At 50.4% G+C, this 13,808-nt stretch overlaps 1 protein-coding gene across 1 annotated transcript in view; it reads left to right on the top strand.

Moving 5' to 3' along the window:
* Positions 1-13,808, top strand: part of gli2a (GLI family zinc finger 2a) — a 96,362-nt gene that overhangs the window by 47,325 nt on the left and 35,229 nt on the right. The window contains exon 3 of the mRNA XM_035407728.1: positions 9,210-9,315. Coding sequence (XP_035263619.1) covers positions 9,210-9,315 — 106 coding nt within the window. The remainder of the gene's footprint in view (positions 1-9,209; positions 9,316-13,808) is intronic.

Consider the following 13,808-nt stretch of genomic DNA (forward strand, 5'->3'; position numbering starts at 1 on the left):
TCTCCTCTCATCACCCCTTTTTTCCGTCTGCTCTCCCCCCCTCCTCTCCTCCTCTCGTCCCGCGGAGATAAAGATAAACCGTGTCGGAGCTCGTCCGCCGGTCCGCGCGTCAGCGAGGAGGCGCTATAGGGATCCCTTCCTCGCCGCCGCTGTCAGACCCTCTTATTCTTAACGTCCACGGCGGCGGCCGCGCTCCCTCCCGAGAGAACGCGCTACGCCTCCCCGCTAAAGCTCCCCGAGGCGCGCGCGGGAGGGAGGGAGGGAGGGAGAGGGAGGGAGACGGCCCCCAGCCGGCGGGGGCGTAAATCCCAGCCGCCCCCCTGGCTGGGGTGCCGGAAGGGGTAATACGAATGTAAGCGCGGTGCGCGTGGTGACAGTCTCGCCAGCGCCGCCGTCATTTATCGTGCGTTAATTATCGCCCTCCGCCGCCGCCGCCACCGCGAGAGAGAGAGAGAGAGGGAGAGAGAGAGAGAGAGAGAGAGAGAGGGAGAGGGAGAGAGAGAGGGAGAGAGAGAGGGAGAGAGAGAGAGAGAGAGAGAGAGAGAGAGAGAGAGAGAGAGAGAGAGAGCCGCGCGGCCCAGGCTCCCAGCCCGCAGCCTCTTCCCTTTTTTTTATCATGGCCCGCGCCTTAAAGATAATAAACTTTTTGTTTAAGGTAATTACTTAATCTGGACACGCCCGCGCGGTAAGCAGGACCATTAAGCGCGCGGGCCATAAATCAGCCCCGGGCCAGGTGGGTGATTTGCTCCGGGGGTGTAATCAGTCTCCGGGACCCTCGCCGTCTTTAAGTGCCCAAATTACACGAACAGCATGCTAACGACGCTGCGCCTGTCTGTCGCCCGCGCCCGCGCGCAGAGGAGGAGGAGGAGGAGGCCCGCCCGTCAGCGGGACCCGCCGCCCCGCTCCGTCTCCAGCGCCAGCCGCCGCGCGCGGGATGATGCATGGGGGTTATTAGCAGGTGGCCCGGGCGCAGCTGCTGGGAGCTGATAACTCCGCCCCCCACCCCCCCGACAGACTCCGGCCACCCTTTTAAGAGTGGACATGCTCAAACCATACCTTTAAGAGTGGACATACTCAGGCTGTTCCTTTAAGAGTGGACATGCTCAGGCTGTTCCTCTAAGAGTGGACATGCTCAGGCTGTTTCTTTAAGAGTGGACATGCTCAAACCATACCTTTAAGAGTGGACATGCTCAGACTGTTCCTTTGAGAGTGGACATGCTCAGGCTGTTCCTTTAAGAGTGGACATGCTCAGGCTGTTCCTTTAAGAGTGGACATGCTCAAACCATACCTTTAAGAGTGGACATGCTCAGACTGTTCCTTTGAGAGTGGACATGCTCAGGCTGTTCCTTTAAGAGTGGACATGCTCAGGCTGTTCCTTTAAGAGTGGACATGCTCAGGTGGTTCCTTTGAGAGTGGACATGCCCATGCTGTTCCTACAAGCATAGACATGCTCAGGCTGTTCCTATAAGCATAGACATGCTCAGGCTGTTCCTTTAAGAATAGACATGCTCAGGCTGTTCCTTTAAGAATAGACATGCTCAGGCTGTTCCTTTAAGAATAGACATGCTCGGGCCGTTCCTTTAAGAATAGACATGCACAGGCTGTTCCTTTAAGAGTGCCCAGGTTGTTCCTTTGAGAGTGGATATACTCGGGCTGTTCCTTTAAGAGTGGACATAAGCACACTGCTCATTGGCCTCCAGTCACCTGGAGGAGCTTCAGATATCACCACACCAAAATAAGTTACACATATAAATGTATATGTATAGATATGTGAATTAAGAGATATACACATTTTACCTAGGTATAAAACCTAGCATTTCATGCTAAGAATCTAATAAACATTTAGCACTAAATGCTGTTGTTTTTTCAGTTGAATAAGTTCAAAAAATCTGAAAACCTACTGTTTTAACACGTGAAAGGAAGTTACCACATTCCACACTTGAAATAATTTTCACTTCAATAACTCACACAGTTTTGAAACACACGTGAACAAGATCTATTTTGATCATGCCGAGCATTCTGGGAAAACTAAATAAATAATGGAAACAGTATTTTTTGAAACAGCGTTTGCTTGTGCATGCATTGTCTGTGACTGCGTGTATATTAGTAAAACAGCAGGAAAGTGCCACAGCTAGGCCTGGGGTTTAATGTTAGGAAAATCCAGGAATCTGGCCAAACAAAATCAGGCCCCGCCTCGTCCACCGGCTGAGACGCCACAGACGGTCTGAAAAACACAGCGTCTGGAACCCGCACATATAACTAGCTGGCTGGAATGACCCCGCGCGCGTGTGTGTCTGTGTGTGTGTGCGCGCGCACGTACATGTGTGTTTGGGTGTGTGTGTGTGTGTGTGTACACGAGTGAGTGTGTGATATGGCAGATTTATGAATGGTGTTAGACCAAACAGATTGTGGCTGAGAAACTCCAGCAGGTCCGCTCTGGGTAAACACGGACAGGAAGGCACTCAGGATACGGAAGTGGAGGGAGACGGACCCCATCTGGAGTGAGACGTGCATGACAACGCGCCGCGAACACGGCGACGGGGGCTCGCGCCTGTCCGATCCTGCCGCTTCGCATGCAACAGATGTTACCCTGACTGGCTTTTATACAGCCGTTTGCGTCCTGAAACGTAGCTGGTGGAGACACCTTTGGGCATTGCAATTGTGCATATTCGTTTGTTCCACGTGTTTTTCCCTAAATCACACCGTGGAGTTATTTCTCACTAGTTTTTGGTAACAAATCAATCTTCAGGGGAAAGTTTACGTAGCACTGATGCTACTCTATTTTCTTTCTGTTTGGGATCAGCAAAATCCCTCTCCATTGAACCCATATTAACGTTTAAGATCGCAAGACCTCTAAGACCTTTTAATCCCTTTCCAGGACAACAGTGAAGAAAACTCTTCCAAACAAGGCCTTTTAAGATCCTGATTCAAATACCTTTCAGCAGTGTGTGTGGGACTCAATTGCTGGATATTTTGGAGTGATAAAATGCTAGTTCTTGGAAAATGTACTTTCTGAGGACTAAACATTTTCTTTCCTGTCATATAAGCACTTCAGGAAGAATATTTGCACGTTTGACGGTTCAAATGAACCATTGTTTGTGGAAGACAGCGTGTTTGGAATAGCCCTTTTAACTCTACGTTCTACATTAACTGACTCTGAGAACCCTTGTGTTTTTTTTCTGCTCCTTGGTAGCAGAAATACTCTTTTAATAAATATTCTAGAATACTGAAATATTAAAATATAAAAATACAAAAATAGTAAATACTAAAATATTGAAAGCAGGGATGTGTTGCAACACTTAAAGCCAAGGCAGAACGAAAAACATTTACAAACGTGGGTTGATTGACTACAGTTGGAGCCACGTTAAATCGCTGACTTAAGCGTCATAACTCTACCTGCCATTTAAAAGACGGGAAGCCCGAACCTAAGCTACTCAGCCTCTGTTGAGAAAAGCCACATCAATGGGGGGGGGGGGGGGGGGGGAATGTAACATTTTACAAACCCCCTTGTGCTATTCAAAGAAAAGGCCCATTCACTTAATGCCTGCTTTCATTGCTCTGAGGAGTTACCTGCATCCATCTAAAAACCATAATCCCTTTTGTCGCCATGATTAACCGAAAGTCTTGGGAAAATTATCTTTGCAGACTAAATAAGGATGTCATACTGCGTGTAACTCACTCAGTTACAGGATCGCATAAGAAAACACGGGCTTACTGGCCTAACGTATGGATATCGGCTGCAGTCAGTGGGGTGTGCTTAGCCTAGAAACATGCATTAGTTTTATTTAGCCGTACGGTCAGTAACAAGCTGCAACTTACCAATAAGGTCTCCCATCGGAGGCTTTGGGTCGGCCTGTCAGTTTCCCAGTGTGCAAAGCAGCGCCGTTGGCATGGCGCTGTGTCGTTAGGACACGAGCCAGCTTATTCTGCTGGAATTTCCTGTCTGAATTTAAATCCACCCCCACCCCCCACCCCCCACCCCCAACCCCCACCGCCTTTACTCCCCTCCTCGTTTTCTGAAGGAGACAGAAAAGCCTTTTTAATTACACAGCCGAGGGTTCGCTTCTCAGGATATTATTATTGTTATTGAGCACTTCCTGCGCGGACGAGCACTTCCTGCGAGGAACCTCGGCTCCGCCGGGACATGAAAAGTGAATGTTTTCCCTTCGCCCGCTCGAGGCTCGGGGCGCCTTCTGTCGCCGCTCAACACCTGCCGTCGTCTTAAGGAGATCAAACCCTCCTTGAGTCAGAAGCAGAAAGAGACAGGAGGCTCCTCACCGTCGGCCCGCAGGCTCGCCGGAGAAATTTCGCAGGGTTCGAGAAACGGTTTACGAGAAGCGAAGCGAAAACATTTTAGGAGGGATGTCGCGACGGGTACGGAGGTGACCGCGCGGCCGTAAACGACAGGGCGAGCGATGGACGTGTTCGCGCGGCGGCGGCGGGACGGGACGGGACGAGGGCGGGTTTTAGGCGGGAGCCTGTGGCAGTGAGAGTCGCGCTGAGGCGATTCTGCGAGAAAAAAAAAAACCCCCCGGTCTCCCCGCAGCCTCCCTCCAGATGTAAAAACAAATGTTATCACCCCAAAGACTAATAGAGGCGCGGGCCTGCGCAGGACACCCGTGTACGGTAACCCCCCCGGGGGGCCCCGGGGCTGGGTGTTGGGGGGGAGGGGGGGGGAGTTTGGGCTCAGTAAATCAGGTAAACGGGCCCCCTTGAACTCTCCAGAGCGCTCTCCTTTTGTTCTCACCGTCGAGTCGGAACAATGGAGCTGTCTGGGTGATGGAATAAGCCCCCGCTCGGTCAATCCCCCCACCGCCCCCGGTCTGCTGACCGGCTCGGGACGGCCCAACCGTGCGGGGGGGGGAAGGGGGCAGGGGGCCGGCGGGAACATGCCCACGTCCCAATGTGACGACCGCAACCCCCTGCCACACAAACACACATTCAGCTCTTTTTCCAAGGCAGACACTTTTAGTGCCACTTCAGGGGGAAACGAGTGTGTTTATGGGAGAAATTAGTGTGTGGAGTGGGCCTGTATCAGCATATGAAAATTTGAAACATTTAAGGAGTGGGCATATAACAAATATAATACGCTATAGTACGCTAATGTGAGTACTAATACAGCATTGCTAATATAACTGCTGCTGCTCTCGATTTAGACCGTCTCTACTTCTGCTCTTAAATTAGGCTGGTTGTTGACGTTGCTCTGTTTTTCGTGTTAATTTCCACTAATCCCAACTTAACGGTGTTAAGTTACTCCTGCAGTGTGTGATTCATACAGATAACCAATATGCCGGGTTATGCAGGGTGGAATATTGTAATTATTTGAAACATCTCAGGTTTTTTTTGTGGAAGGTTCTCAGCGGAAATTAGAGACTCTCAGAGGAAATTATTTTTCACACCCCTCGGAGGAGGAGAAGGAGGAGGAGGAGGAGGAGGAGGAGCGGGAGCAGCGGTAGACTTCCCCTCAGCCAGTAGGCACGCCGCGCGGCGGCCAGTGACTTCAGCGCGAGAGAATTCCAGAGGTGTTTGGGGCCGATCCGCTCGGTCATGTTTTCGCGGCCCGGTTCTCTCCGGCTCTTTGTCCCGGGCCTTCCCCCCCCACCCCCCCCACCCCCCCCCGACCCCTCTCCCCCCCATTATTCACCCGCCCCGTTATTAATGGAGCGTTAACTCGGGGCTGGACTCTGAATAAAGCTGTTTTGCTTGCAGCCACTCAGCCACCCGTGCGCTCGCACAGAGGGCCATTATGCCGCCGGGCGCGTCTCCCTGAAAGATGCCCGCCTGCCTGTCGCGGCGCAGAAAGGGAGGCCCCGCTAGCTTGGGCACATCCTCCGCTGCTGAGGGGGTTTAGAGAAATGGAGACACTTTTATGCCCGGGGTGTTTGGCAGAGGCCTTCCTCTGACGCCGGGGTTTACGGGCCTTTCAGCTGCTGGGCATTACAGTGTGTGCATTACAGTTACGCTGTGCATTACAATGTGCTCATTACTGTTGTGCTGTGCATTAGTCACACTGTGCATTACAGCTGCACTGTGCATTACAGTTGTGCTGTGCATTAGCTACACTGTGTGCATTACTGTTGTGCTGTGCATTAGCTACACTGTGTGCATTACTGTTGTGCTGTGCATTAGCTACACTGTGTGCATTACAGTTGTGCTGTGAATTAGCTACACTGTGTGCATTACAGTTGTGCTGTGAATTAGCTACACTGTGTGCATTACTGTTGTGCTGTGCATTAGCTACACTGTGTGCATTACTGTTGTGCTGTGCATTAGCTACACTGTGTGCATTACAGTTGTGCTGTGCATTAGCTACACTGTGTGCATTACAGTTGTGCTGTGAATTAGCTACACTGTGTGCATTACTGTTGTGCTGTGCATTAGCTACACTGTGTGCATTATATTTGCACCTGCGCATTACAGTTGTGCTGTGTACATTAGTTGTACTGTGTGCATTGCAGTTGCTCCCTGTACATTAGTTGTACTGTGTGCATTGCAGTTGCTCCCTGTACATTGGTTTTGCTGTGTGCATTGCAGTTTCTCCCTGTACATTGGTTTTGTTGTGTGTATTGCAGTTTCTCCCTGTACATTAGTTGTACTGTGTGCATTGCAGTTGCTCCCTGTACATGAGTTTTGCTTTGTGCATTTCTTCTCTCAGGTGTTTTTCCACTGTCTGTTTTAGATCAGTTAAACGCCGACAAACACCAGAGAGGCAAGAAATGCAGCTGGTGTGTGTCATGCACTGAAAACACGGTTTTATACGCTACACTTGCGTGACAGGCATGACCATGGTTTCTCTATGCCCAAATACAAATAAAACTGAACATTTATATATTTGCTGGTATATGCTTCCGCAGTCACTATTAATAGTGTTTTGGCTGTAAATCATTTTTAAAAAGGTTTATTTCTGGAAGAACGAGACTTGGTGGCCCTTTGTGAAATAAACACTAAATAAAGCTCAGACAGCAGGGAAAAATGCAAACGGCAACTGTCTGGAGACTAAGAGCACACCGTCAAACAGAGCCCTGGGGATTCTGTGTCTGACTCAAAAGCACAGTCTACCTGGACAGAGAGGCCACTTCTCCACTGCTGGGACGAGTCTGTCCGTCACTCTGTCAGGCGCTAAGTGAAAGAAATGGGCTAGGAATGCTGACACACAGGTCCTATCTGCTAGGGCCCCTAAGGTCCACACTCACACATGCACACGCACTCACACACGCACTCACACACATTCGCACGCACATGCACACACAAGCATACACAAAAAACACACACACACACACGCACACACACATTCGCACGCACATGCACACACAAGCATACACAAAAAACACACACACACACACACCCCCTCTCATACACACACTCAAGCACATACACAAGCAGACACAAGCAAGCACACACACGTGCGCACGCATGCAAGCATACACAAAAAACACGCACACACACACGTGCACGCACGCACGCAATCATACACAAAAAACACGCGCACACATACGTGCGCACACACGCACGCAAGCATACACAAAAAACACACACACACAACCCCCTCTTCTCTCTCTCACACACACACACACGTGCAAGCACACACACGTGCGCATGCACACATACATGCAAGCATACACAAAAAACACACACACACAGCCCCCTCCCACACACACACACACACACACATGCGCACGCACACACACACACAAATACATGCACACACACAAACGTAAGCGCACACACACACACGCGCGCACACACACACACGCACTCACAGTGCTCAGGTAGATAATGATCTGTGCTGACCCCTCTGGTCTCTGCTTTTACTTGCCGGCCAAAGAATTTTAATACGATCCAGAGATCTGCTGCCACCTCTTCTCCCGGCAGAAAAATGTCACATGAGTTTACAATTAGGACGTGTGAAACTGTACAGATAGAAACATTCTCTAACGTAGTAGAAACACTTTGATTATGAGGGAGGAGAAGGAGCTGAAGTCAGGCACTGCTGGAAACTGCTGGAAAGCTTAGCGTCACAAGAGAGAAAAAAATCTTAATTAGAAACAAAACTCTGTTTAAAAAAAAAAAAAACTGAATCTTTTGAAACTGAAAACACCCTTCATACACCGTTAAAATGAGGCTTAGCCATACTAAAGATTAACTGCAGTTACTTGTAATCACAACAATTAATGAGGACCTGTTTTTAATAAGACAGCTCGAGCCAAGGACTTACGGGAAGACGTCGATTTTTGCCGTTTTTTCTCACAAATAAAAAAGCAACACGCGAGTCGTAATGTGCAAAAAATGCTCCCCGTGTAAATGCAAGGTTGTAATTAGACAGCTCCACGGAGCTGCTTGACTGACTAAAAGGTTCCAATTACTTTGCTGTAAAGGCACTTCAAATAAATGCTGCAGTTGTTTTATTTTAAAGGGCTCAGCGATATAGCAGAAATCTTGCCTGTGCCTGAACAGTATTAATTATTGCCCCTGGTCCCACATAATTTGAGTTCCTTAGATGGCAAGCATTTCCCCCCTCCCCCCCATCCCCCTCACAGGCTGGTACCCATTAGACTCTGTGTACAGGCTGTTATTGGCCCCCACTTTCATTTAATAAGTATGGCTGCGCAGCCTGTGCAGAGGCAACTGCACGATGGCACAGCCTGGACAGAAGAAACTGCACAAATGCGCAGCCTAAGCAGAGGCAACTGCATGACTGCGCAGCCTCAGTAGAGGCGTCTGCATGAGTGAGCAGCCTGGGCAGAGGCGTCTGCGTGACTGCGCAGCCTGGGCAGAGGCGCGCAGACGCCCCCTGCAGAGGGATGCTTTTGAATGGCGGGGACGCGCAGCCGCGCCGGCGGAGGCAGAGAAGGGGGTTTTCCCAAAGCTGTCAGCCCCCGTTTGCGTCGGGGCGCTGCCGGCCCTGTCATCTCCCCCAGTTCAAAGCCCAGTCTAGCTGCAGGTCTTTGTCAAAAGCCCAGTTGGGTATCTTTTATGTTGGAGATGTAGGATTTCTTAGGATGACTTTGATTATTTATTTATTCCACTTCTCTTGTGTGATAGTGCCAATATTTTACACGAAGCGCGTCGGGCCGCTCTGAAATCCATCTCGCTTTATTGTAGCGCTTTTGCCTTTGAACTTTTTTTTTTTTTTTTTGAAAAGACCAGTTTTTTTTAAAAGCCCCCCCCCCCCTTCTCTTTTTCTCTCCCCCTGTCTGTCTGTTCCGCAGCCCCTCACCACATATTCCCGACCTTCCACACGCCGATCCCCATCGACGTGCGTCACCACGAGGGGCGGTACCATTACGAGCCGCACGCCCTCCACGCCATGCACGGGTGAGTCTCGCTGCCGCACGCACACAGCTGACACGTCCCTCCAATTCTCCCGCTCATAGAAAGTTCAAATAAATATATTTAGCACAGTTCCGTCTGCCAGTCTGCAAATTATATACTTTCCTTAAACATGATTTCCAAAATCATTTTTGTTAAATAATCAAGGGCATTTATTTGGCATTTGTTTCAAGGGAAGTTTATGGATTGTACTGTGCTTTGAGGAGAAATGCATTATTCTTTTGATTAGGGCTTCTTTTTCACACCGGTGTAGACAGGACACATTGTGAAGATTGTGCTTTCTGTTTGTAAGTTTGTGAGTGTGTACATTTGTATATTTGGGTACTGTTTAGTGAAGTTACAGAGGGGAAGAGTGGGTAATGTAATTTTGGGGTAATTCTAGGCTAATTCTAGGGTCAATTCTTTTTTCAATTTATATGCAGCGAGGGTTTTCTCGAACTGGAAGATTTATTTACCCCAGTCAACTAGCACTGCATTACAGATCAATGAGAGAGAACCCCTTGCAGATAAGCTAGATGTTGAAAAGTTCACCAGACAGATAGCAAAGAGAGACAAAAAGATGATAAACGCAATATGGGTAAAACATAATGCTAGCCTTTGCCCTCGTATCATTTGTCCTGCTCTGTGATTTTGGCCCGTGGAGAACAGAACGCCGCCGCCGATACACATCATCTCTTCATTAGGAGGGCTTTATGGGGAGAGAGACCCATCACATACTGGGCGCGCTCAGTCCCATCCACTTACAGCAGTTTAATATTCTACTAAGGACTTGTTTGTGCATAAATAGCACCTTATGGAGATGAACCACTGAACCGTAAAGCTGTAATTAAGGCTCATTTCCCAGTTCGGCAAAACCGCACGTGTTCGACCCACTTTGGTTTGCTTCCCGTTCGTTTTTTCTGTCAGGTGGACTGAGTTACGCGCGTCTGCGTGACGATCGGGGAAGCTCTGTCCTGCTTTTGCGTTCGCACTGTGGCATTGCAACGCGGTCGACGAAAACCGCGTTTTAGCATAGCTGCTCAAAGCCCCCTTGTCCGAGTTTACCTTTATCTTTAAAAAAAAAAAAAGGGGGGGGGGAAATCAATAGAGTTGTGGAAATTGTGCTGTTCCATTAAAATTCACAGATTTGATGGTGATGCATTCTGGGTGCCGGGGAGAAGCAGAGCTATTCATCACGGCGGCTGGAGAAGTCGGGGGAAAAATCCCGTCTCCGTTCTCGGGCCACCTTGATTAATGTGATTTGATCTTGACAGTGGACCCCTAATACATCAAGGCCTTGATCTAGCTGTCTCCGGCCCTGCCTGTGCCAAATTCGTCTAATTACGCGAACATTGCGCAGCAAATTAAGTGTGGTGTCATTTGTCGGCAGCCGCGGGCGCTTTGTTATCCGCCGGCGGCGGCGTGTCAGAGGTCCCCTCCTCGATTGCCTAACATGACACCCGCGCGCGGGCCCCTTTATCATTGTTTGCATATAACATAATGAGGGCGCCGGTTATTTTGTCAAAGCTGTCATAAGAGCAGCAGCGGGACGCTTCCCCCCTTTTTTTTTTTCTTTTCCTTTTTCTTTTTCTCTTTTTTTTCTTTTCTTTCCGCGAGCGCGCGCGGGACATGCTTCTCCGCTGCCGGCGGGATGGCGGGAGGGCCCCAGAACGCGCCGCTTCCCTCCCGGAGACGGCGGAGCGGAGTACGCCGGGGACCGTTCCCGTCGGCGGCGCGAAAACCCGGGAGGAGGAGTCGCGCGACTTTAAGCAGCGCGCCGGAGTTAGCGGCGAAGACTTTTTTTTATGTCGCCGCAAACTTTCGCAAGGCGCCTCTAACACTTTAGAACATCTCCAGAGAAGCCAGTTAAGAAAGGCATCTTCTCAATCTTATTACTATAGTGAGGCATAATATTTAGAAAAACGCATAAAAACAATGCGTGCGGCATGGGTTTCAGTTTGCTCGTTATCCAAACTGCTACAACAGCGGTTGGTGACGCTGGAAATTTGGTGACCTTTGGTGTCACTCCTTTGGCTTTTAATGAGAGCGGCGAGACGGAGTGAGTCAGCCTCAGACCGAAGCCTGACCCAGGACGGCAGGAAGCTGCTTCCGCCGAAACCACCTCCTCCTCCTCCTCCTCCTCCTCCTCGTCTCCGGGCTTCAGATCCTTTCTGTATTTATGCAGAGAGTTCATAACCGTGAACCTGACCACGGAAGCTCGCCTCTATCTCTCTCTCTCTCTCTCTCTCTGTCTCTCTCTCTCACACGCACTCCACTCCCTCTCTCCCTCTCATCCCTCCCTCCCTCTCTCTCCCCCCCTCCCTCTCTCTCCAGTATACTCGTCGAGAGGACTGAGAAACAGCCGCGGGCTGCAAGGGCGAGTCGCTGTGATCGTGCCCCATTAATTCCCAAATCCGCGGTTTCTGCCTCCAGTGCTCTGTGACTAAAGTGTCGAACAAAGGCCGCATTCTCTGGCCGGGCTTTCCGACGACACCGCGCGCCCCTCAATCGGTCATCGTTTGTTCAGCGCACCGTCAGCGGCGGATCCGCAGAACCGTCGACCGCGCTCACGCTTCACCGTACGCATTTCCGCCCCCCTGGAACGCGCAGCCTATGTCGCACTAAAGTGATTGACGGTTACGGACCTACGGCCGCACCTGTGAGCACGGCGAACTGACATTTTCACACACAAAAAAGGGCTTTTGAAAAAAACGTGACCGCAGGTGGCCGCGTTTAAGGAGAGAGCGTTAGATATGTTTTATTAGACCGTAAATCCAAGACACTGCGCCCCAGTGTTAAAGGTTCGGTGTGCTGTGATTCGCTCGGAAGACCTGGCTTGAAGTTGAAGAGGTTTCCAGAGAGGCAGACCTCATAAATGGAAAGCAGAAAACAGATAGTCTCTCTGTAAATCCTGGAGTGAGGTGAACCGCACTCTGGAGGGCCCTGAACTTTTGTTTACACGCTGATGAATGATTCCCCGTGGATGTACGCTGACATGTTTTCGGAGAGGAGTAATTAATACCCAGAATCCTCCCCCACGGTTTCAGAAGCTCGGCGAAGATGAAGCAGATGAGCAAAACAGATCTGCAACCTCTCCCTTTGATCCGAACGGCTCTTGTTTTGTTTGGGATGCCGCTGGACGCAGAGATTCAGATCTTCCCCGTCTTGTATGGCGTAGTTGTGGCCTGCAGCATTCCTTTTTCAAACAAACAAACCTGCTTCGTCCTACCAGCCAATCAGTCTTGTTTAGGCTGCGTTAAGAATGCACTGGTTAAGTACGCGCTCCATGTCAACAGTTTGCGTTTGCCAAGGAGCAAGCTGACGCACATGCCTCGTGGAAACAGACGCCGCTGGCGCGTTCGTCTCGAGCAATAGCGGAAGGATCTGAGAATCCTTACACAATACGCGCGGAATGAAAGAACGCTTGTGCGAACAGACACGTGTAGGAATCAAATATTAATCACGTCAACGTGCAAATTATTCGCAACCTCGAGACACGACTTCTCAGGAGAGTCTTTACTGGCACTCTTTATGTATTTAATTATGCGCTGTGTTCGTGGGGAGAGCGTTGCCGGGAAGCCCAACACGTGTTACAGGCGAGCTGGAAGACAGCGTAAGACAGGGGGCGCGAAGACCTTCCCTCACATTTCAGGCTCACCTCGTCCGTGTCTGTCTGAGAGCCCCAGGACCAAGCGCCAGCAGGAGTGGCCTTCTGGCCCTCGGCCAATGGTAGGACTTATCTAAAAGAAGAGAAGCGAAGCAGAGGCGTAGATGAGACTGCATCACCCCGCAGTGAAACTGCAGCGGGGGAGGACCATGGTAGAAAGGCAAACGCAAACCTGTTGGCCGGCCTGGCAAAAATGCATGCTACTGGGCAGGCGCCTAACGCTTGGGGGACCTCTCCCGGTGTCCCCAGTTCTCCCTAGCTGGGCTTTAGTGACTGTGTGAAACAGCAGAATGGGGGGTTCTGTCAGGGCTGTGAAACAGTGGGCGTGAGGGTGGTCATCCTTGCAGGACACGCCCCAGGACTCTAGCCCCTCCCCCGTCTGCCCACCTCATGTTTTTTTGGATGGGAATCCATGAAGCCGTACGAAACCGCAGAGCATGATGGGAAGCCTCCTGAGCTGTAAGGCTGAATCTGCTAAGCCCTCCGTAAGACCGCAGAGGATGTGCTCTGCATCACGGGAGCTCTTCTCTTCCCTAACCCCGCCGTCTCGGTAAAAGAAAGTATCTCTCTTTCGGAGTTACCTCTGACACGGACAGAGCCACCCATGGCGGTGGTGTGATGGAAGCGCGCTGAAATGACAGGTGCTGATTAAGAGATGGATTCCTCCGGCTTCTTGGCTCGGAGGCCCGCGGCAGACGGAGTCTGATCCCTGAAAGAGCGGCTCAAGTAACGTCTTGTCAGAGAGGGCGGATCGAGGAGCCTTCAATAATAATACCTGTCAGAGGAGGCCTCCTATTTGGTGTCTCAGACTATGAAGTGCGTGGCAATAAAT

The sequence above is a fragment of the Anguilla anguilla genome, chromosome 3 (genome assembly GCF_013347855.1).
Source record: "Anguilla anguilla isolate fAngAng1 chromosome 3, fAngAng1.pri, whole genome shotgun sequence".
Classification (NCBI taxonomy): Eukaryota; Metazoa; Chordata; class Actinopteri; order Anguilliformes; family Anguillidae; genus Anguilla; species Anguilla anguilla.